This window comes from Phalacrocorax carbo, chromosome 14 (assembly GCF_963921805.1).
Source record: "Phalacrocorax carbo chromosome 14, bPhaCar2.1, whole genome shotgun sequence".
NCBI lineage: Eukaryota > Metazoa > Chordata > Aves > Suliformes > Phalacrocoracidae > Phalacrocorax > Phalacrocorax carbo.
Window position 1 is genome coordinate 13,499,604 of NC_087526.1, and position 20,861 is coordinate 13,520,464.

At 53.8% G+C, this 20,861-nt stretch overlaps 2 protein-coding genes across 4 annotated transcripts; one reads left to right on the top strand and one right to left on the bottom strand.

Moving 5' to 3' along the window:
• The first annotated feature begins 546 nt into the window (after window positions 1-546).
• On the top strand, window positions 547-19,014 carry MYBL2 (MYB proto-oncogene like 2). Of its 3 annotated transcripts, XM_064465784.1 has the most exons (15): window positions 680-787; window positions 4,201-4,274; window positions 5,286-5,379; window positions 6,560-6,631; window positions 7,019-7,111; window positions 8,849-9,069; window positions 9,230-9,386; window positions 10,106-10,375; window positions 11,637-12,023; window positions 13,627-13,766; window positions 14,750-14,849; window positions 15,492-15,605; window positions 16,169-16,285; window positions 16,520-16,666; window positions 18,729-19,014. In XM_064465784.1, the coding sequence occupies exons 4-15, from the start codon at window positions 6,575-6,577 to the stop codon at window positions 18,855-18,857; spliced, it is 1,932 nt and encodes a 643-aa protein (XP_064321854.1). In that variant the 5' UTR covers window positions 680-787; window positions 4,201-4,274; window positions 5,286-5,379; window positions 6,560-6,574; the 3' UTR covers window positions 18,858-19,014. The 3 variants fall into 3 exon arrangements, with proteins under 3 accessions (XP_064321855.1, XP_064321854.1, XP_064321853.1); XM_064465785.1 differs by lacking the exon at window positions 4,201-4,274 and having other exon boundaries at window positions 547-787; XM_064465783.1 differs by lacking the exons at window positions 680-787; window positions 4,201-4,274 and adding an exon at window positions 4,413-4,514.
• Window positions 1,160-2,353, bottom strand: LOC135315748 (uncharacterized). The gene has a single exon (XM_064465787.1). The coding sequence runs from the start codon at window positions 2,266-2,268 to the stop codon at window positions 1,513-1,515; it is 756 nt and encodes a 251-aa protein (XP_064321857.1). The 5' UTR covers window positions 2,269-2,353; the 3' UTR covers window positions 1,160-1,512.
• Window positions 19,015-20,861: the final 1,847 nt, after the last annotated feature.

Consider the following 20,861-nt stretch of genomic DNA (forward strand, 5'->3'; position numbering starts at 1 on the left):
CTCTGTGTCGTTGTGTCTGCTGTGAGCGGCCATGGGAGGGGAAGATAAGGAAGGAGAGCAAGTGGCCGTGTGGGGCGGGAAGCTCTGGCAGCAGAGCCAAAAATCTGTAGCGGGGCTGGGGTGCGTTTGGGGGGGCTCGTTTCCTTCCCTCGGACCGGTTTGCGGGGGTGTAGGGCGAGCTGCCCCTGCGGCTCCAGGGTGCGGGGGCGGCGGGCGAGCTGCCCCTGCGGCTCCAGGGTGCGGGGGTGTAGGGCGAGCTGCCCCTGCGGCTCCAGGGTGCGGGGGCGGCGGGCGAGCTGCCCCTGCGGCTCCAGGGTGCGGGGGCGGCGGGCGAGCTGCCCCTGCGGCTCCAGCATGCGGGGGTGTAGGGCGAGCTGCCCCTGCGGCTCCAGGGTGCGGGGGTGTAGGGCGAGCTGCCCCTCCGGCTCCAGGGTGCGGGGGTGTAGGGCGAGCTGCCCCTGCGGCTCCAGGGTGCGGGGGTGTAGGGCGAGCTGCCCCTCCGGCTCCGTGCCTCCCGCGCGGTGCTGGGGCGGCGATGCGAGTCGCACACGAACCACCGGCGGGGCCGCACGGCGGGCGCTGGGGCAGCCGCTCTGTGCCCCGCCGCTCCCAGGCTGTGTTTCTCCCAGCGTGCCAGAAGAGGGATCCCCAGCCCCGGCGGCGCCTCCTGCCCGCGCTCCCCGTGGGCAGCGGCGGGCCCCGGCGGCCGCCATGGCCCGGCGGCGGGGAGCAGAGCCGCGCTCCGGCGCCCCTCCAACACCGAGACCTCCCCGGGCCCCTCTACCAGGTAACGGGGCTGGGCGGGCGGGGCGGCCCGGGGCCGCGCACCCGGGAGCGGAGCGGGGCCGGCGGCGGCCGCGGGGCTCCCCGCCCGGGCCCCGGCCATCTTGTCGCGGCCTCTCACCCCTCCTCAGGCGGCGGCGGAGGCCGGGCCCCCTGCCCCGGGCTCTGTGGCGGCCCCGCACCGGGGCGCGGAGGGGCCGTGGGGCTCCCCACGCGGGTGGGGCGGCGCTGGGGATGGCAGCGCTCGGTGGGGTTTTACCGGCAGCCGGGCCTCGATGCGGCGGAGCCGGGCCCGGCCGGCCCTGCTCAGCCGGCGGAGCTCAGCCGCGGCCGGGCGGGCGGTCAGGGAGCACCGGAGACCACGCACACAGTGAAATGTATATCTTTATTGCATTAAGACAAGAGACAGCGGTCGGGGAAGGGAGGGGGGAGCCAGGAGGGCTGCTGCTGAGCGGGCGCTGCCTTCCAGGGGTGCCGTGCACAGCCTGCGCTTCAGCAGGGCCCCGAGCAGCTTGCCATTCCGGGCACCCCCGGCTGGAGCATTTAGCCTTTCACCGGTGTGCCATCAGCAAGCAAGCCCCTGGCTCAGGGCAGGGCAGGGGGGCGGCATCTTCTGTGCTGCAGCAGGGATCCGCTGTGCGCATCGTGCTCCTCGGCAGCGCGGCAGGTCCCCGGGCGGGCGCCCCGCAGCCCGCCGTGCTCCGGCGCGGAGCCAGGGCAGCGGCAGCCTCACAGAGCGGGGGGGAAAAACTCGGGGATGGGCTGAAGGTCGTTCAGCTGGCTCTCAGGGGCAACAGTCCTGTGGATCAGCGTAGGGTGCCTCCTGAACCCACCAGGCCACGCCAGAGGAATTACTACAGAGGTCTCCAGGGATGGAGTGTCCAGTTTGGAGCATCCCAGTAGCCTTAACTCCTCACTGCTGACATCAAGGGACAGGCTGGTATCCAGAGGGGCTTTTATTGCTGAGATCTCCCATCCGGGTGCTGGCATCTTCCCAAGGGTTGAGACGTCACCGATGAGCTCGATGCTCTTGGAGAGCAGGCTCTCCAGTGGTTTCGGGCACTTTTCTTTCTTGCATGGCGTTGAGGTGTTCTGCGATGCCACATCCATCAGGGAGCTGGCTCTGCTGCGGTGCTCACAAGGCAAATTAGACAGGTCAAAGGCAGCCTGACTGTGGTTGGTCTTGCAGAAGCAGACGAGACTGAGGTCAGAGACACCCTGGGTCAGGCTGTTCAGGTCAGTCTTCACACAGCTGCTCAGAGACTCTGACTGCTTGATTACGCAAGGGGAACTGCTTTTTGTTGCATTGTCCAAGTCCATGAGAAACTCCCAGGTGTCCGGTTTGGAGGCACTGCTATCATCCATGTAATAACTCTGGACAGGAGAAGAACGTGTATGGCTAGAGACCCCAGCCACAAAGCCATTTTCCAGGATTTCCTTTACGGTCAGGATGCTGGTACCATGCCTCTTGGTGGACAGCATCATGCAGAATCCCACCACGGTCAGGCTTATGGAGACCAGGATGTCCCTGTTAGAATAAACAGGTTATTGTCCATCAATGAGTTGCAAACTTACAGCAGCTGAACTGATCTGCTGCAAAATCCTGTCTCAGTCTTGCTTAGTAAAGCAGAGCTGAGCAGGATCCAGAACAGGTAGGTGGGTGGGTGTCCACCCTTTGTCTTCTGGAGCAACACAATTGCATCAAAGCCTTTTTACTGGCTAGAGGTCATCATGGACCCTCCCTAAAGCAGTATTTATTCAGCCTCAGCCTGTGTCCCACTATTAGCTTTGTACCCCATGGTATAGAGTCTCAGTAAGCCTCTCCATCTTAGCACTAGTATAAGCACTTAGTACTTCACAGTAGTGAGATGGAGCTGGTTTTCCCCAGAGATACAGAACACTTTATCCATATTCCTTGAGTCAGAGGACCATTAACCTCAGTTAGAGTTGGGTGTCTTTGAGATGGAGGTGCTAAAACCAGGCTCTGGTTAGGATGGGAGAGGTTGAGGAGCGGCTCTCACCCTACCTTTAGCCCCACTGCAGACCTGTGGGGTCCCCCAGCCCACACAGGACACTGGGGGGAGGTCCTTGGGAACAAGCCCTCCTGGCTGCTCTCATGTCGTGTTGTACACCCCTGCCTTCCGCTCCATGGACAGGAGCTTCCTTCATGCTCCCACTCTGCCTGGGAGGAGATTCCCACCAGCGGCTCCATGGGCAGCTGCCTTCCAGCGACCCCAGAGGGAGCAGGGCAGGTCAGGGAAGGCAGCTGCTGTGGTTTGAAGCCATTTCTTACACTAAATATGTTACAAACAGAAATAAAAAGATCCTGAATTTACTATAAAGGGGGCAGCTGTGTGGTCAGCCTAGAAAGAAAGTTTTCTTTAAGAGATTAAAACACTTCAAAGATTATTTAATTAAATTAGCAGGTAAGAAATAAAGAATACATACTAAGAGGATAGACTATGAAGCACTACTCACCTTCAGCTTCTACAGGGACCCCCTCAAGATCTTGAGCCTTTGTTGCTAGTGTTGCTAATAGTGCTTTTATAGTTCTGGTAATTAGCAGACTCATTTCTAATTAAGCTAATTTGGGAGAGGGCGGGGTTTTGTTTGCTTCTGTTTAAGCACAGGGGCAGTGACTGGGGGCTGTGGCTAGCTACTGAACATAAACTGAGCCCTGCAAGGGCTAGGTTGTGTGTGCAGCCTGTCACGGGCAACCCTGGAGAGCAGAGGGGGGTTTGCAGGGGCTTTGGTCCTCTGCTGTTGGAGGAGGAGGAGGAAGGCACACGGAGCTTTCCAGCCCGGACACGACACTCGGGGAAGGTCCCCTTGCTGGGGACCCATCTCTTCAGTTTTGTGTGGTTTGCTCCAAAACGCTGGCCGGGAGCATCCACGTGCGCAGGCCGAACACGGACATTATGGATCCTGTATCGGCGCTCGCGGGTGTGCGTGCTGTGTGTATGCAGGCAGCGAGAAAACAGCGCAAGTCGGGAGCACACGTGTGCAAAGAGCTGGCACGCTCGGGGCCAGCTGTCACCGGGGTGGCTGCTCCGGCTGCTTTTCCGCTCCCGCTTCCCGTGTGTGGTGTGACAGTGCCGCCGCCCGGCAGCGGTTACGGTTTAACCTGCTTTTTCATAGCACTTTAACAAAAAAAAGTAGACTTTCTGCTGTGAGGATACGATTGCCACAGTGTCTTTGTTACCGATTACGGTTCAGGTTTATTGGTTGGTAGAAGAATTTTTCATATAGTGATGGGCAGTTCAGGTCACAAGAGGAAGATTGTACTTTTTTTTCAAGAAAGACAAATGTCAACAGTGGTTGGACTTGATGATCTTAAACATCTTTTTCAACCTAAATGGTTCTATGGCGCAGGAAGAGCCGAGCTTTTCCATGCTGACCGCCTCTTTTCTCTTCCAGGCCGTGCCAGACCCGTGCTCTCCTCCTGGCACCCCATAGTGCACCCCTGGCGCGGCAAAAGCAACGCGGGGAAGGTGGTTGACTTTAATTTGCCCGTGTGTGTGTGTGTGTGTGTGTGTGTGTGTGTGTGTGTGTGTGTGCGCTGAGGGGGTGCAGGGCGGGCGGGCGCCCTCCCGCGCGCGCCTCTTTGTGCGGGCGGGAGCCGGCAGCGCGCATGCGCGGCCCGGCCCCGCGCTGGGGGGGGCGCCGTTGGCGCGAGATAGGAAAGTGCCGCCGCCGCCGTCCGGCCCCGCCATGGCGCGCCGCAGCCGCGGGTGAGTGCGGCTCCCGCCGCCGCCCCCGCGCCCTCCCGCCGCGCCGGTGCGGGGGGGAGCCCCTGGGGAACCCCTGGGGGCTCCTCCCGGCCGCGCGGCCCCCCCCTTCCCCGATCACATCCCCCCCCCCACCCATCCGGACGGCCGTTCCCGCTCTCCAGCGGGGCGGCGGGCTGCAGGCAGGGCCGCGGCCCCGCACCCCCGTGCTGCGTGTTCCGCGGGACCCGCTCTAAAGGTTCCTCTCGGGTCGCCCAGGGAGCTGGGCGCGGGCCTGGCTTTGCCGGCTCGGGAGCAGGGGGGCGGCGGGGGGGGTCTGGGTGGGTGATGTGTGGAGCCCCGCGGGGCTGTTCTCCCAGTGCCAGCCGGCTGCCTTCTGGCTGCTCCTCGCATCTCTTCCCTTTGCTCCAGCAATCCCCGAGACTGGTGAGCTGTAAGGAGGGGAAATGGTGCCGGTCCCTAGGTGCAAAGTCTTCCTAGAGGGACAGGAGGGAGCAGAAATCGAGAGAAAGGCTCCTTCCCCTGCTCTCGGCAGCATAAAAAATGCTAGCATGCACCGGGATTCCAAAGCTGAGGGAATCTGAGGGAAACTGGGGTGCCTGAGTGAATGTCTGTGAGGTGTTGGGTCTCAGTGGTGGAAGAGAGTAGATCTGGAGCTCTGCTCTGCACAGTGTGGGTTGCTCTCTCGAGCTCTGCTCTGCGTAGTGGAGGTCGCTCCCCCTGCTGCATTTTTATCAGAGGTAGAAATTATAATCTTCATTTATTCATCTCTAGTGAGGACCAGGATGAGCTGCATTACCAGGATACTGACTCAGACGTGCCGGAGCAGCGGGATGGCAGGTGCAAAGTCAAATGGACGCAAGAAGAGGTGAGTGAGAGCCTGGCACTTGCTGAGGGCAGGTGCCTTGGGGTAGGCCTCTGGCATGGCACCTGTGGTGCGGGTACCTCCACCCCAGTCCTCACCTGCTGGCCACGACAGCACCTTCCGCTGTCTTGCTACTGGAGAAGACCACGTGTCTGTTTTGCTGATGTGAGCGAAGCTCTTAATGAGGCTAGGAGGTTCAGGGGAGTCTGAAGCGTAGCCTGGAGAGCCAGAGCTCCAAGCACTTTAGCTTAGGCCTGAGAGCTCTGAGTGAGGCATCTGCTGCCTGCAACTCTCCTGTGAGGAAAGAGGGGTTCCAGAGGTGGGCTGAGGCCTCCAGCAAGCGGAATTGCACAGTGGAAACGTCCTCCCTTTTTTTTTCTAGCAACAGCAGGGAATGTTGAGACTACTGGGATGACGACTTAGTCATCCTGGCTGAGAGCCTGAAATTAGTTGGGATATTCTCTTCCCTCCTCCCACTTCCTCAGTCATCTTTATTCTGTTTGAAAAACTACAAGACGTCCTGTCTCCCCCTGGGTTCTCAACTCAAAGTAAGGTGCTCTTTGTACAGGGATCAAAGATTTGGGCTTACATTGGCCAAGGAATTATTTCATGCCTCTGCCCTGCTAGAGCACATGGGCAAGGACACCTATAGCAGGCTGTTTGTGAGCTGTGAGAGCAGGCACACCGGGGCTATAGAAGTGAAAGAAATGAAGGTTCATGAAAGAAATGCCGTAGAGCCCAGCAGCACTGACAGACAGTAGACCACTGGGCTAGTGGTGATACACTCAAACCAGTCAGCTCTCTTGGCCAGGCAAAAGCGGTGGCTGAGCTGAGGGATGGACTGTCTGGCCAGTGGTGTACTGGGGCTGGATAAGCAGGTAGCTTGGCCACAGGGTTTGAATCAGACTCTACTGGAACAGAGCTGAGCTCTTGCTTTGTTCTCAGTGTATGAGCTCTCCCTAGTGCAGAGCCCAGAAGCAAACAGTCTGTTCCAGCTGAGCTCCACATACTGGAGCGCTGCTAAAGGGTGGTGTGAGCTACCTTCCTCCCCTGAATGCGTATTGCCAAAAAGTCCTTCCTGACAGTTGAAAGTAGCTTGTTCTCTTGATGCCATCAGCCCAGGGATGCCTGTGGTGTGTGTTGCCCCAGTATACGTGAAAGTCTGTGTCTTTGTTCTTTGCAGGATGAGCAGCTGAAGATGTTAGTAAGACATTATGGGCAGAATGACTGGAAGTTCCTGGCCAGTCACTTTCCTGTAAGTGACCCCTTGCCCAGTTGGGAATCATAACATTTGCATGTTGCTTCTTGTGTTCATTGCTCTCGTTCTCTGTGTCTGTGCAGCGTCTTGCACAGTGGGACTCAGTTCTGTGGCTGCAGCTCCAGGCTGTGAAATGGTGCTTCTTCAGGGCAGGGAGACATCCTTCTTGTATAGAGGACTTTCAAGGGCGAGTCTGTTGAGGTGGGGTGAGAATCAAGGTTCCTGCCCCTGTTTCTGTGCCCAGTGCCCTAGTCATACTATGTTTTGTCCATGTGCTTCTGCAGGTTTTCTGTGGGACAACCTGTATGTGTGGGGACTGCTGTTGCTCTAAGGGTTTTTGGAACCTCTGGTCTAATGCATGGCTACTCTCGTTCCTTGTCCCAGAACCGCAGCGATCAGCAGTGTCAGTACCGGTGGCTGAGAGTGTTGAATCCAGATTTGGTTAAGGGCCCTTGGACCAAAGAGGAGGACCAAAAGGTAAGTCAGGGCCGTAAGGACCTGAGTGTTGGACTGTGACTGTCTGTGGAGAGGATGGAGGTGTCAGACCCTCAGGTCTTTTTTGTAAACTGTGGGTGATTCTTTCCAATGGTGGATATCCACGAGGGCAGCACTCTGACCTGTTCTGAGCAGACTAATGCAGCTGTGGTCATGACAAGCAGAAGCAGGTCTGGGACTTTTTAGCTAAACCCCTCCCTTTCACACAGTACTGCTACAGGAGGGGGCCAAGGGAGAGGGCAGAAAAGGGAATTAATTCATCAGCCTGCTGGCAGATCTCTACTTGGCATGGCCATGTGGGACCCGAGAGAAAAGTGGCATTTCCTGTGCCACAGTAGACAGCCTAAAGTGGATGTCTGAGGTCAGCTAGATGAATCATCATATCTGCAAACCTATTTCTCTGCTGATTCCAGAGTCAGCTGAGAGGGGCCAGCTCAGATAAAGTGATCGTCTTGATGTACTTAAGAAAAGTTGGAATGAATTCCAACCTTCACCAAGGTTTTCTGCTGCAAAATTTCCTAGTTTGTCAGATTCTCTGTAACAGTTCTGCTCCCCCATTTCTTTCCCTTTTGGTCCCATTGCAGGCTGTTATGGTACCTTTTGCCTCCCATCTGTGTTATGTCAAGCACATCCTGAGGAAGCTTTCATGATGTCCTTCCACCTTCCTACAGCAGAGCAATAGCTGCCTGCTTTCCCCTTCCCTTTGCATGTCCTGACTCTGCCAGCCTACTCAGTCACGATGCCACTGCCACCCTGGCCAGGCTGGGCTCCAGGTTTCTCCTCCTGACGATGTAGGTTGCTTTGCCCTGCAAGCACTCCAGCTCCTTGGCCTGTACCTCAGCTTGGTGTCTCTGGTCCATTTGTTTGTGCTTGATAGTCAAAAGTCTGTAGTAGGGACATTTGTTTTGAGTCAAGAGCACTGTGAGCATCACCTGTCTGTCTGCACCTTTCAGCTGAGCGCAGCTGGCAAGGGTAGAAATGCTCTTTGAAGGGTTCCTTCAGCCTCCTTTCAAGATTTTGGTGTGCTGAACAGTGCAGGCAATAGATTGTTTTGTCCTGACTGTGCTGTGGACATATCGCAGGGGCTCAGAGCAGACTCAGTGCCCAGACATTTGCATTGAGCCTCAGGCAGAAGTGACAAAGCCCTGGGTGAGGGAAAAGTGGCAAAGTGGATGGCTCTGAAGTGAATATTGTTTGGTTTTGCTTTGGAGCCCTCATTGTGTGTCCTGGTGCTAGCAGGGCATGGAGTTGCAGGCCCTGGCATGTTCTTGGTGTAGCACCTCTGTTAAAGGGAGGCCACGCCTCTGTCCCAGTGGGCAGACCAGTGCAGAGCTTATGGGGACTGTTGTCATGCGGCCAGGCCCTTAGCAGGAGAGAGGGCAGAGGAGGCTTGGAGCGCATGGGACTTGGCCCTTGCTCAGACATAGGCATGTGTTTCTAAACCTGGGTCCCCCTGCTCTTGGTGCACCTGCCAGTCTCCACCCCGTCTTCTGGGAGCAGTTCTCTGCATTCAGAGGTGCCATGTGGCAAAATGTCTGCGTAGAGACAGACTCTTTCAGAAATTCAGCTGGATCCCTCCAGCTTTCTCTCCTAAGGGGCCTTTCTCTGCCCATACCTGGTCCCAAGAGAGGTGAAGAGCAAAGCAAATCCTGAGGATGACTGTATTGACCTTCCCCTCCTTAATCCCGTTTCCTTATTTTCCTCCTGTTCTCTTCAAAGGTAATTGAACTTGTCAAAAAATATGGCACCAAACAATGGACCCTGATAGCCAAGCACCTGAAAGGGCGGTTAGGGAAGCAGTGCCGGGAACGCTGGCATAACCACCTGAACCCTGAGGTGAAGAAGTCCTCATGGACAGAGGAGGAGGATCGCATCATTTTTGAGGCCCACAAGGTCCTGGGGAACCGTTGGGCGGAGATTGCCAAGCTGCTGCCTGGGAGGTAGGACCTCTTTGCTCACTGTTGCCATTGCAGCTGGGTGGCCTGTGGAGATCCACGTGCTGGGCTCACAGAACAGGGCTGGAGAGCATGTAGGAGCAGTTTGCTGTCCTTTAAGGCTGCCGTAAGTTGTGATTTCTGTTTTCTTCTGCTTTCTCTGCAGGACCGACAATGCTGTGAAGAATCACTGGAACTCCACCATCAAGCGAAAGGTGGACACAGGAGGCTTCCTTAATGAAACTAAGGAGCCCAAGTCGGTGTACTTGCTGGTGGAGGTTGATGACAAGGAGAGCCAAAGTCAAACAAGAGCTGGGAGCCAGGTACTGCACCAGCATGTTTGGAGCAGGCAGCTGGGTTAGTCCCCTGCCCTGCCAATGCATATCAGAGCTGTTCGTTCACCCTTCTGCTGCCTCTCATGCTGCCTTTGCCACAGCCTGGTGTCTACATAGACGGTCTGTGCCTTCCCCCAGTGTTCTCCAACAGAATGACTCTTGGGAGGTCTCTCTGTCCAGGAGCTAGAGGTGTAATGTGAGCCCAAGTGTGTTATCCAGGCAGAGGACAGCAGTCGGCTAGTGCTGTTACCTTGCCAATCCCAGCATTGGGTCTGTCTTGGAGACCAAAGAATTGTTTTTGGCTCTGTTGTGCTGTTGCTGGTGGGAGAGGGAGGCCGCTCCAGACAGCGTAGGGGGCATGGTGAAGAGGTGTTGTGTTCCCTTCCTCTAAAAAAGGAAGCAGGGGAAGTACATCCAATTACTCTTTCTTCAAGAGCGTAGTTTTCAAAGGTAAGCTCTTGGAAAGGAGGAAATGCAGTTAGTGCTACCTGCTCAGCCTTCATTCAGCTTCCTCCTGGGATACTGTTAAGTGAAATCTTCAGTTAAACAGTCCTGTCCTCATTACGTTACATGGACCTCTGCTCACATGGTGTATGGTGTGGGACAGAGCAGTGAGGAAGGATGGGGATGTGAAACAGACTGTCCCCAGGACTTGACATGTTGTCTTGCTTTGTACTAACGACTGGACTTCCTTTGTTTGTGCAAAGACTGTCCTGCCGAACTGGCCAGTTGACATCTCTGAAATAAAGGAAGAGGATGTCAGTGATGAGGAAGTGACGGGTGTGCAGGAGTTACCCCCGGAGCTGCCAGCTGCCAAACTGGCAGAGCATAACGCTGAGGGGACCCCAGATGATGTGGTGCCTGAGGATGCCTCTTCATTTGCTGCATCACCATACAAATGGGTTGTCGAAACTGCCAACTATTTGTACCCAACATCTGTGCCAGCCTTCAATGAAGCTCTGGACATGATTGAATCTGTAAGTAACAGACCCTTGCTCCTCCAGCTAATGTATGGAGACCGATCCCCACCCTTTTCCCTTGAGTGAACATCCTGGGTCCCCTTCCTCATCACCATGGGCATCCTGAGGAGGGCTGGGTCTTTCATTGGCTTGTGGCTTCCCACCATCTCTTTTTCCAGGGCTGGATTAGGCCTTTCCAGCTCTGCCAATGTTGCTCTGGGCTGGAAGATTCCCCTAGGTGGGCATCCTCATGCATGGGCTCTGCTGGTGTGGGAGGCTGTAGACGCTGGCAAACCTGATCTCAAGCCCTGCTTTTTATCAGCCAGAGTGTCCCCAGCTCTCCCTTTTATAAAAGTTCAGGCCCATGCTTATGGGCTTTTCTTTCCCTCCTGTTACGGGATGGGATAGGACAGGACAGACTGGGAGTAGGCCAGGCCCACTTGTATGCAGGACAGACCCCTTCACACTGGGATCATGCCACCATTTGCTTTCAGTGGAGGTAGCTTCACTGAAACTAGTAATCTGGGCCGGTCAAGCAAGGCTGAGTTCCCCAGTGTGGTGAAGGCTTGCCAGGGTGAGAGGCTGGCTAGAATCAACAGAGCACTTTGCTGCTGTCAGAGGGAAATGTCTCTGCAGCCCCCAGCCTGCCAGAGGAGCTTATGAGCTGATTATCTGTGAAGAATCCACTTTGCATGAGTATAGGAGGATAGTGAGTCTGTGCCCAAGGTTTAATGGCCCATCTGTGGGTTCTTAGGCACCTGCCTGTATGGTACTTTGGGTATTGGTGGGGTTGAGCTGCGAAGCAGCCAATCTCTAAACTGGTCTGGTTATTTTTAACCTGCTTCCTGCAGTGAACGATACAACAGAGCCCTGTGTCCAGCTGTATCGGTGTACCCAAGACTGTGGTTTGGTGTTGGGTGACAGTCACTTCATTCAGCCCCTGTCCCCAGCTGCTTTTTTTGTCTCCTCTCTGTGGGGGTGCAGCTGTTTGTGCAGCTGTGCTGTGAACTGAACTGGGAAACCAACCTTGCATAAATATTAAAATCTGCCCTACACAGGAGCAGTAGCTTTCAGCTGGGTCAGTTCCCTGGTCTGGTCCTCAGCTGTGCTGGCAGCAGAGGGGAGGAGGGCTTGAGCTCTCCTCTAGCCAGGCTCCTTGCAAAAGCTGGTGCAGTCTCACACCCACTTATTTCACCTCTCAGTTCATCTCTGCATCTGCGGCAGTTGGCTGCTCAGCTTTCCTTCCTGGGCTGCTTCTGATGGTTTCCCTTGTGTGCAGGATCCAGATGGGTGGTGTGATCTGACCCAGTTTGACCTGCCTGAGGAACCCTCTGCCGGCAGCAGCAGTAGCAGCAACAGCCCGATGAGGCAAACCCCCAGCAAGCCAACGGCATCCCTGCCCAATGTGACTGAGTACCGCCTGGATGGCCACACCATCTCTGACCTGAGCAAGAGCAGCAAGGGGGAGCTCATCCCCATCTCTCCACACGCAGAGGTGAGCTTTGGCACGCCACCCTCTGTGCTGAAGAGGCAGAAGAAGAGGAAGATCTCCCTCTCCCCTGTCACAGAGAATGCCACCAGCACCAGCCTTTCCTTCCTTGACTCCTGCAACAGCATGACACCCAAGAGCACCCCTGTCAAGACACTGCCCTTTTCTCCATCTCAGGTACGGAGCAATGGCAGAGCCCAGTCTGTGCTCCTCTGCTTGGGCTTGGTCGTGAGCTAATAAGCATGTTAGTGCTCTATCTGCTTGCCTTAATGCCATGTATTCCCCTCAGCTTTGCCAGATTTGTGTTTTTCCTCCCTTGAATGAGGTGGTGCCAGTGCACAAAGTGAGTCTCTGCTGAAACAAGGCACAGAGCTGGGTTCTGGTATGGCTTGTCTTCAGTGCTGCCCTTCCTGTGGGAGCAGCAGCCCATGTCTGCCTTCAGGAGTGCTTGCGTTGGTGAAGCCCATCTGCCCTGTGTGAGGAAAGAGCACCACTGTGCTGATCTATGTGCCTGCCCTCCCCACAATTGCTCGAGAGCACGGTGCTTCTGTCCTCACAGCATTGCTGCCCCAGCTGTGGGTAGCAGTGTGGCAACAGTGAAACGTGGCTTTCCCTTTTTGTTTCCAGTTAAGTCACGCAGGCAGGTTCGGCAGTACACGTCTCGTGCGGATCTCTAAGTTGCTGTGCTTAGGAAAATGCTCCTGGGCTTGTCATCTTCCCAAAAGGGTCTCAGGATCTTTCAGCCTTTGTCATGACTCCTGCAGTGTCCACGCGTGCGCACACATGGTTTCCAACACACATCATCTTGGAGCACTACGGTGTTCAAACCCACTGGTGTCTCGTATGTTGACGTGGTGGAGTTCTGTCTATACAGTAGAATAAAGGCTGCTGCGTTGTTGCATTCTCCAGCAGAGTTTCCACAGCTGCTCTGTTGTTCAGATGCTGTTTACCTGTGCCTTCCAGGCCTTCATTTCTGCTGTTCTTGCAGCCCTGGGTGACACATGGGAAAGCACTGCAGGACAGTTCGACACCCAAAGGCCAGCAATAACTGGGAGGTCAGAGCAGGCCCTAAAATGTACAGCTCTGCAGAATGTGGAAGGCTGGAAGGCTTGGAGTGAATCTGAGAAGGCAAATGGCATGTGCTGGCTCTCGGGCTGAGCTTTAGCCATCAGTGACCATAACACACAGAGCTTTTCTCTCCTCATAGGCTCTTGGGTGCAAGCCTTGTTCCTTATGGGAGTGAAGTTGTCACTTAGTAGCCTCATCGCCATGAAGCAAAATCCTAGCAGAGATGGGATGGTTTGTCCTTTTCCCACAGTTTAGGCTGAAGACAGCTCAATACAAAATCTGCTACTTTGTACACTGTTGTGTTACATCGACTTCCCTCACATTGGCCAATCTGAGGTCAGAATAGACCTTTGGTGGGCTGGCATTAGCTCTCTTTCACTGTTCTGCTTGGCCTTATCTGGACCAGTGCCAGCCAAGACTTCCCTCCCAGCCTGTTGCTGCTTATAGTCTCATAGACTCATCGCTTATGGGAACTGAATAATCTTTATGGGTATGAGGCACCTTCTGGCAACTTTCACGTGTGTGTCCCTGTACAGGACTGTATGAGCCTGTAAGAGTCATCTTGGTTTGTACTGGGACACGTCCCAGTTGAACTGCTCATATGGGAGGATTGTCCTTACTTCCCCAATATTTAGGAAAAAGTAATGACTTGTGGTACTATGCTGGGATGCTTGAGACTGAGTGTCTTCTCTTTCTTTCCTGTGCTGTGCAGTTCTTAAACTTTTGGACCAAACAGGACACACTAGAACTGGAGAACCCGTCTCTGACCTCCACGCCTGTGTGCAGTCAGAAGGTGATTGTCACCACCCCTCTGCACAGGGATAAGACCCCTCTGCTCCAGAAGAACTCAGCGTAAGTCCTTTCCTCCTCTTTCTCCCACATCCCCACCTGAGCACTGTCGTTTTCCACACAGGAGCCTGGTCCAATTCAAAAACAACTCCCCCAATAGTTTTACTGGCACTACTGAGAGAGGGGCAGGGCAGGCTGGGGATTTCCTTAAATCAGTGTTTTCCCTCCAACAACAGTTCCTCTCTGAGCTGCAGGGAACAAGTGTCCCATCTGACTGGGGCTGCAGCCAAGTGACCACCGTTGTGCTCAGCTGCTGGGTGGCCTGTTGCCTTCTGTGCATGTCTTTGGGAAATGTTGCTGTGCTGAGCCCTGTGCCAGCAGGGAGGGGATCTGATTTCCTTAACAAGAGCTGTTCAGATCCATGCCTCTAGCTCTGCACCCTCTGCTTTGCCTGACCCGAGGGTGATGACAACCCAAGGCACTGTACCAGGCAGGTGAGAAGGGGTGATCTGCACAGGGAGTGTTTTGCTGGAGAACTGAAGCAGCATAGTATTTGGGGGTGCTGGCTGTGGTAGCAAAACCACTCTTGTTGGCATGGTCCAGAGCAGCTCCCCTGTCCAGGCGAGCTGGCTTGGCTGCTCAAAGTGCATTTGCACCCAGCACTTTGAGTCCAGCTGTGACTGTCACAAGCCCAGGCTGGGCCTGAGCAGATCTGCCAGCAGAAGCATTGCAGAGTAGAGCTGGCCTGCAGAGCTGCATGTTACCTGTGTCAGGGTGCTGTACTGCTTTCTGATAAGGGTGCTTGGTAGCTGGCAGGGTGAAGCAGCATAGCTGGCATGTCTGAAGGATATTTTCCCCATTAAAAGTTCCTCCATGCCTGTTCTCCCGGCTCACACCCCAGTAACAGTCCAGCCAGGCAGGTGGCCTCTGTTACTGCCACGTGAGACTGCAGGTGGCTTCTGTAATGAGGGCTTGGAAGGATGGAAGTTACTTTGTGTGGGTTACTGTATGTCTGATCCTTCGTCTTTCCCACTCTCTGGTACCAGGTTTGTCACACCAGACCAGAAGTATGTGGTGGACAACACGCCTCACACCCCCACACCTTTCAAAAATGCCCTGGAGAAGTATGGACCAATTAGACCTCTGGTAAGTGTTGGGCAGGTCTGCTGCTTGCTGGTGGCAGAAACAAAATGGATGCAAACGGGACATAGAGTAGGTTGCAGCAGAGCTGTGAGCCAACTGTTATCTGTTCCATAACAAAGTGCAGTTTGGTAGTGCCAGGCTGAGACGGGAGGGATAAAGGGGACTTTGTCATGGTGAATATGTCATGGTAAGTAGCCACAGGACTTCCAGCTCCTCTATAAAACAGGTAAAAACACCATAACCTGCCCTTGAATCAGGCTGCAGTGCTTGGCTACTGATGACCTTGAGGAAAAGCAAGGGAATGATCTACCTAGGCATCCCTGAGGAACTGGTTCTCTTAATGCAGGTGGTGTGGGGATGGCAGTTTCTAATATCCCAGGCCTTCTGTGCATACTGGTCTCTTGACAGCATGTTTGGGGTTCAGCTGATAAGTCTTTCTCATGCCTGGAGATCCTGTAAATCTGTCACGCTTGCAAAAATCTTGTAATATCTTTCCTAGCTGGGAAGTAAATAAGTAGTCTTTTGTGTTTGTCTTCCCACTGTGGGCTCCCCTGACCCCATTACCCCATGGGCGAAATACTTGTGAGTCTGCCCAGAATACAGATTGGGATTATCTTGTGCTCTCTCTCTGCCTTTTCACACCAGCCTCAGACTCCTCACCTGGAAGAAGACTTGAAAGAAGTGCTCCGAAGTGAAGCTGGCATTGAACTTATCATAGAGGATGATGTGAAGCCTGAGAAACAGAAGAGGAAACAAGGGGTGAGCTGATTTTGCATCCAGTACCTGCTGCTGATCTGCCCGGTGCTACTGAGTGGTGTTTTGGCTGGTTTTGTTCATCCTACTGTTGATGCCAAAAAGATTCTTGGCCTGTGGCTGCTGTCTTCTAATCAGCAAGATGTGCCTGAGATTAAAGTCTGCTTAAAATACTGCCAGCTGTGTCCTGGATTATGCTGAACTCAGGGTATGCTAGGAGATGCCATGTCCCTAACCTACAGGAGAGACTCATGGCACCCATGGAGCACCTGTGGCAAGTTGGGTTCCCAGGAGGCTCCCAGGGTGGTATGCAAAGTCTATTGCCTCAGTTGCCTGGTGGCCATCCTTTCCTTCTGAAAGGGGCTTCCTCTTCTAAATCAGCTCTTGGTGCCGGGAGAGCACTGGAAGCTGCTGTGCCCTGTAGTGGGGAAGGCTGCTGCACACCTTCTTCCTGAGGTGCTGGTGCAACGTGGCCCGGGGTGGTGTGGGCTTGGTGCGCGCCCTGGGCCCTTAGGATGGCAGTTCACTGTGTTGATTCATGCTGATGCTTGTTTTCCTATGTCCCCCAGCTGCGCAGGAGTCCTATCAAGAAGGTCCGGAAGTCTCTGGCCCTGGATATTGTGGATGAAGATATGACACAAAATATGCCTGCCCATCCCAAGACTGTCTGTTTCAAAAGAGCCCAGGTGGGGTGTACTGTGCTCAGAGCAGGGGCAGAGCTGGTTTCTGTTCCAAAGAAACCCTCTGCAAAGCAGTGGTGGGAGCTTTGCTACTTGCAGCTGCCTTTGAAGAGTACGTGTGAATGTGGATGAAGGGCTGGATTTGTTAGCTGGCCTTTTGGCCAGGCCATGTATCGTCACTGTTAGGGCAAAATGACTTGTTTCTTTATACTTGATTTTCTTTTTTTTTCCCCTTTGCAGCCTATGAATTTCCTGTCGAGGTCCTTGAACCTATCCTCCTCAAGCAGGAAGAATGACAGTGGTTTGCTCAACAGAGCCTTCGTGCAAGTGCAGCCAGAGAAAATGTCCTACAGGAAAATGCCGAGCCATTTCAGACCACCAGCACCTGTAAGCCCTGCAGCCACTGCCCTCCCCATCAGGAGGCTAGCTGGCGGTAGTGCAGCCCTTGGGAGGAGGAGCAAGGGGACAAAGCTCTGCGCACTCCTGCGTAGGCATCCGCGTGCTGTCAGGGCTGTCTTTGCAGTCAGGTTTGGTGTTGCCAAGCCAGTAGTGTCACACTACATCTTTCTCCCGTCTCTTTGCAAACCTGCCCTTCTGCTGAGGGTCAAAGCCCTGTGGCTGATCAGAGCTGTGGCCTGCTTGTTTGGCCCTGGATTTCCCCATGGGAATCTGCTTCCTGACTCAATCCATCAGGGAATTTAGAGGATTGACCCTGCAGCGAAGTAACTTTGCTTCTTCCAACAAGCGCTCCTTGAGTGGGCAACAGTAGGGTCATCAGTTTTTGCTTCTCTGTGCATAGCAAGTCTGAAGTGCTGTGTGAAGGCTAAACAAAAAGGTACTTCCCACCTCTGATTTTTAGGGTGATTCTAGGTTGTGATGAAGGCTCTGTGCCGTAGGCAGCATAGGCTGGCTTTATCCTGCAGTTTACATGAACCCGTGGCAGTACGGAGCTCCAGCTGGCAGCATACTACCTCTGTAGCTTGTGCTGAGGTTGGTGGTGTTACAGCTACCCTGTTCCTCAGCTCCACACTGTGAAGCACATCTGGGTTGTGCGGGAGTCACAGTAGCCTACAAGTACTCTCTGGGGCATAAATGGTTTCTTGTGCTTTCCTTAAAAATCTTCACCGTTTGGTATGTTTGCAGGCAGAGTGCACCCGTAGAGGGGTGTCTCTGCTTTGTTAGGCAGCGTGGCTTAGAGAAGGGGATTTGGACCATGATTTTGCAGATATTTGCTTGGGAGCTTTCTGGTATCTGTCCTCATTAGAGCTACATGCTGTCCTTGGCCAGGGGTGAAACTGCAACTGGGGGCTAGTGGAGGGGTATTTTCAGATCCCAGGAAGTGCCCAGGTACAGTGTTGTCTTTACTGAGCAGCCTTGGCTCAGTCTTCACAAAACACTGCAGCAAGGAGGGTTGCATCTGTCCCTGGATTAGAGCTGTCCGTTGTGAAAGTTCCTTCTGACAAATAAATACTCCTCAGCTAGAGTAATTCCTTCCCCTTCTCAAAATAAACCCTCCTTAAACACTTCCATTTCTTCTTCTGTCCTAGGCAGGGTCGTATTGCTCTGAGACCTAATAAGTCTATATAAATAAAGCTTTGGGGGAGTGACTTGAAGGTGACAGTAAAGCAGCTTGCGTGGTGACAGAGTACAGGTGTGCTGTGAAATCCTGTTGCCCAGAGACAGCAGAGCTGTCTGTGGTGTTGCTGGGCTCTCGGGATTTATTATGCTGGACTGGTGATGCTAACAGTGGCAGTTAGTTAGTAAGGAAGCTCACCTAGACGTGGGCTGAACCTAAATCAGCCCAAAGCCACGCTGTGGCTGCATGGGGTGTTGTCACTGTAAGCAAACACTGAAGCTTGAGCTCTGGTTCTTTGCAGTGCATATAAACGGGTATTTCCAGTTCAGGGCATTGTGTATTTCTTGGCTGCATTTATCAGAGGATTCGCAGGGGTTTTCCTGGAGTGTAAAAACACCTCATGGCGGGACCCTTTCTGCACACAGTGACTTTCAGCTCTTCCTGTGTGCTGCAGGGCCCTGCTGAAACTCCAGGCACCAAATTGCTGTTAAGTATGGTACTTTCATCCTCTGGGATCTCTTTAGCACGAGGAGCCTTAGTGGGTTTGTGCTTTGGGTTTTTTGTCTCAGATCAAGTGAGGGAAAGACCTGAAAGGGCATGTGGGCCATCCTGAAACGGAGCGCTCGCCAGTGGAACTGCTGAATGTGACCCGCCTTTGCTAGAAGCGACCTTCTCGGCTATGATGAGTAACTGGTGGTGTGCAAGTTCCTCCTCGTTGCAAGCTGGGTGCTCCTAAGTCTGAAGTTTTACTTCCCTTAGGTAGCAGATAGTTGTTAGCTTTATTGATTTTTCAGTCTTTTAAAACAGTATGTCGACATCGTGTTTGTCCTCTCCCTGAACTGTGGTGTACTCACGCTTTCTTTCCCTCTCTAGATGACCAGGGCTTGGAAAGCGGTGGCCTGTGGTGGAACCAGAGACCAACTCTTCATGCAGGAGAAAGCTCGACAGTTTTTGGGCACGTTGAAACAGAGTCACACATCAAGGACCTTAATCTTATCATGAAGGATTGTTCTGCTTTATTTTAATTTCTTTTTGTATGAGGGGAGGGGGAAACCACAGGGAAAAAGGTTCCCTGCCAGGCCTTAGTCTGTGTGAGTGGATTTTGTTTTCTGTCTGTTCCCAGGTAGATCTATATTGTAATAAATTGGGCTAACTGCTGGCTAATGTGTGGAATGCAAGTTTTGGGCTCACTATGGAAAGCCAAACAAGGGAGAGTTGGAGAGCTAACAGCAAGACCTCTCTCTGCAAGACCTGGGTTCTGCAAAAGTAGAAGCACGCAGCCATATTTCACCTTGGAGTAGCATGTGCAGCGGCTGCTGGAGACTGGCCTCACAGCCTGCCTGGATATCGTGCCGGCTGCTCTGGTGCCTTGGGAATGGCTTTTGCGAAGGTTCCTGCATGTCTTGTGTCTCCCCTTCTGGCTTTTCTTGCGAGGTGGAGTGGTTCCCCTTCACTCTAGGAGGAGGGAGGGTGTTGTGCTCTTGTGGGAGATGTGCTTTGGGGTGACCTGTGCTGGGAGCCAGCCCCTTGCTCCCTGCGGGGCTGTTCTTGTACTGCTGTGCTGCAGGAGGGGAGCAGTGGGCGCCTCTCCCCAGGGCTGTGCTCCCTCTTCAAATAAATGATGGTGCTAACATCACCCTGTCACTTGGACTCTCACTCTGCCTGGGGCCTCACAACACTCGGAGGGTGGCGAGATGCAGCAAAGCACTGGTTTTCCCGTGGGTTCTTGTCTTTCCTGGCAGGTTGCTGAGTTCCTGTTAGCCTCTCAGCACGGGGGAGAAGGGACGGTTTCCCCCTCCCCTCTTAGTAGTTTTATCAGCTGTTAAGAAATTATTTTGGCTACTTTATGGGAAGGTGGCACAGTGTGTGTGAGCTCAGCGTGGCTGGGATCTGCAAAGCTGTGGGAGTGGATGGAGGCTGCAGAGAGCAGTGGGCTGGGGAAGAGCGCCAGCAGCGTGTGACGTAGCAGAGCCTCTTCTGTCCTTCCTTCAGAGGCCAAAGCTGCATCCACGTAGCTGTTCCAGTGCCATAACAGTAGTATGGTGTCCTGTTTTGACATAACCAAGGATGAAATGTGGTGATTGTAGCAGTGTGTTGTTAACTCTTGCAATTGGAAAGGTGCTGGAAAAACTGAAGTTGGTCTAACTCACCAGTTAGACCAGCACATGAACAGCTCTTCAGATGAGCTGTGTTCGGGGCTGTGCTGTGACGTGCTGTCCTCTGCAAGCCACCAAAGCTGTTGTGCCAGATCTGCCTCTGGCTGGGGTGGCAGCACAAGATGCGGGGAGGCGGTCTCTTCACCCCTCTGCCTCTTAACGGGGTCACTGCCCCCAGTTCCTTTGCAGGGTGGAAACACAGAGCAGGGCTGTATAAATCTCATTTCAGATTGTGGCTTACATTAGAAATAAGAGTAAAAAAAAAATCCTTACTGACAAACTTGTTAATAAAACCTTGGAGCCTGGGAAATTGAGGGAGTTTTAGAAGCCCAGCTCATTTTTCATTTGTACAAGCTCAGGGCCAAAGTAAATCCATGAAGTAATTTTTATTTCTATTTATCAGTGCTGCAATGTTTGCTTTGGAAAGATGGCTGGGACCACTTGTCTGAACGCCTGGCTTTAGCTGCTTCCATTCTGTTGTTATTTTAAGAGAAATCGTCATAAAACCATCCTTCTCTGCTGGGGATTTAGCTCGCTCGGCCATTTCTGCACTGGGTGACTTTATAAAACCAAGCCCAGAATTGCATTTCCTTCCTGGAGCCGACGTGAGCTGGGACTCCTGAGCAGGCAGGGTCTGCCGGAGAATAAATTGGTGCGTGAGCCCGGCACATAGGCTTGGGAGCTGCCCCTAAATTCAAGGATTATGAGGCTGAGAAGTATTAACTGCTGCTCTGATGCTGTAAATCCAAATAGTGCTGGGTGTCCTGCATTGCAGAGTGCTTATTAAGAAAGACTGAGGGGCAGAAAAATACCAAGGAAAATGAGCAAGACCTGGCATGGTTAATGAGTA

Coding starts and splice junctions, on each gene's coding strand:
- MYBL2 (XM_064465783.1), top strand. CDS start 4,495: ATGGCGCGCCGCAGCCGCGG. Junction 9,387..10,105: donor AAACAAGAGCTGGGAGCCAG/GTACTGCACCAG, acceptor GTTTGTGCAAAG/ACTGTCCTGCCGAACTGGCC. Junction 10,376..11,636: donor CTCTGGACATGATTGAATCT/GTAAGTAACAGA, acceptor CCTTGTGTGCAG/GATCCAGATGGGTGGTGTGA.
- LOC135315748 (XM_064465787.1), bottom strand. CDS start 2,268: ATGATGCTGTCCACCAAGAGGCATGGTACCAGCATCCTGACCGTAAAG.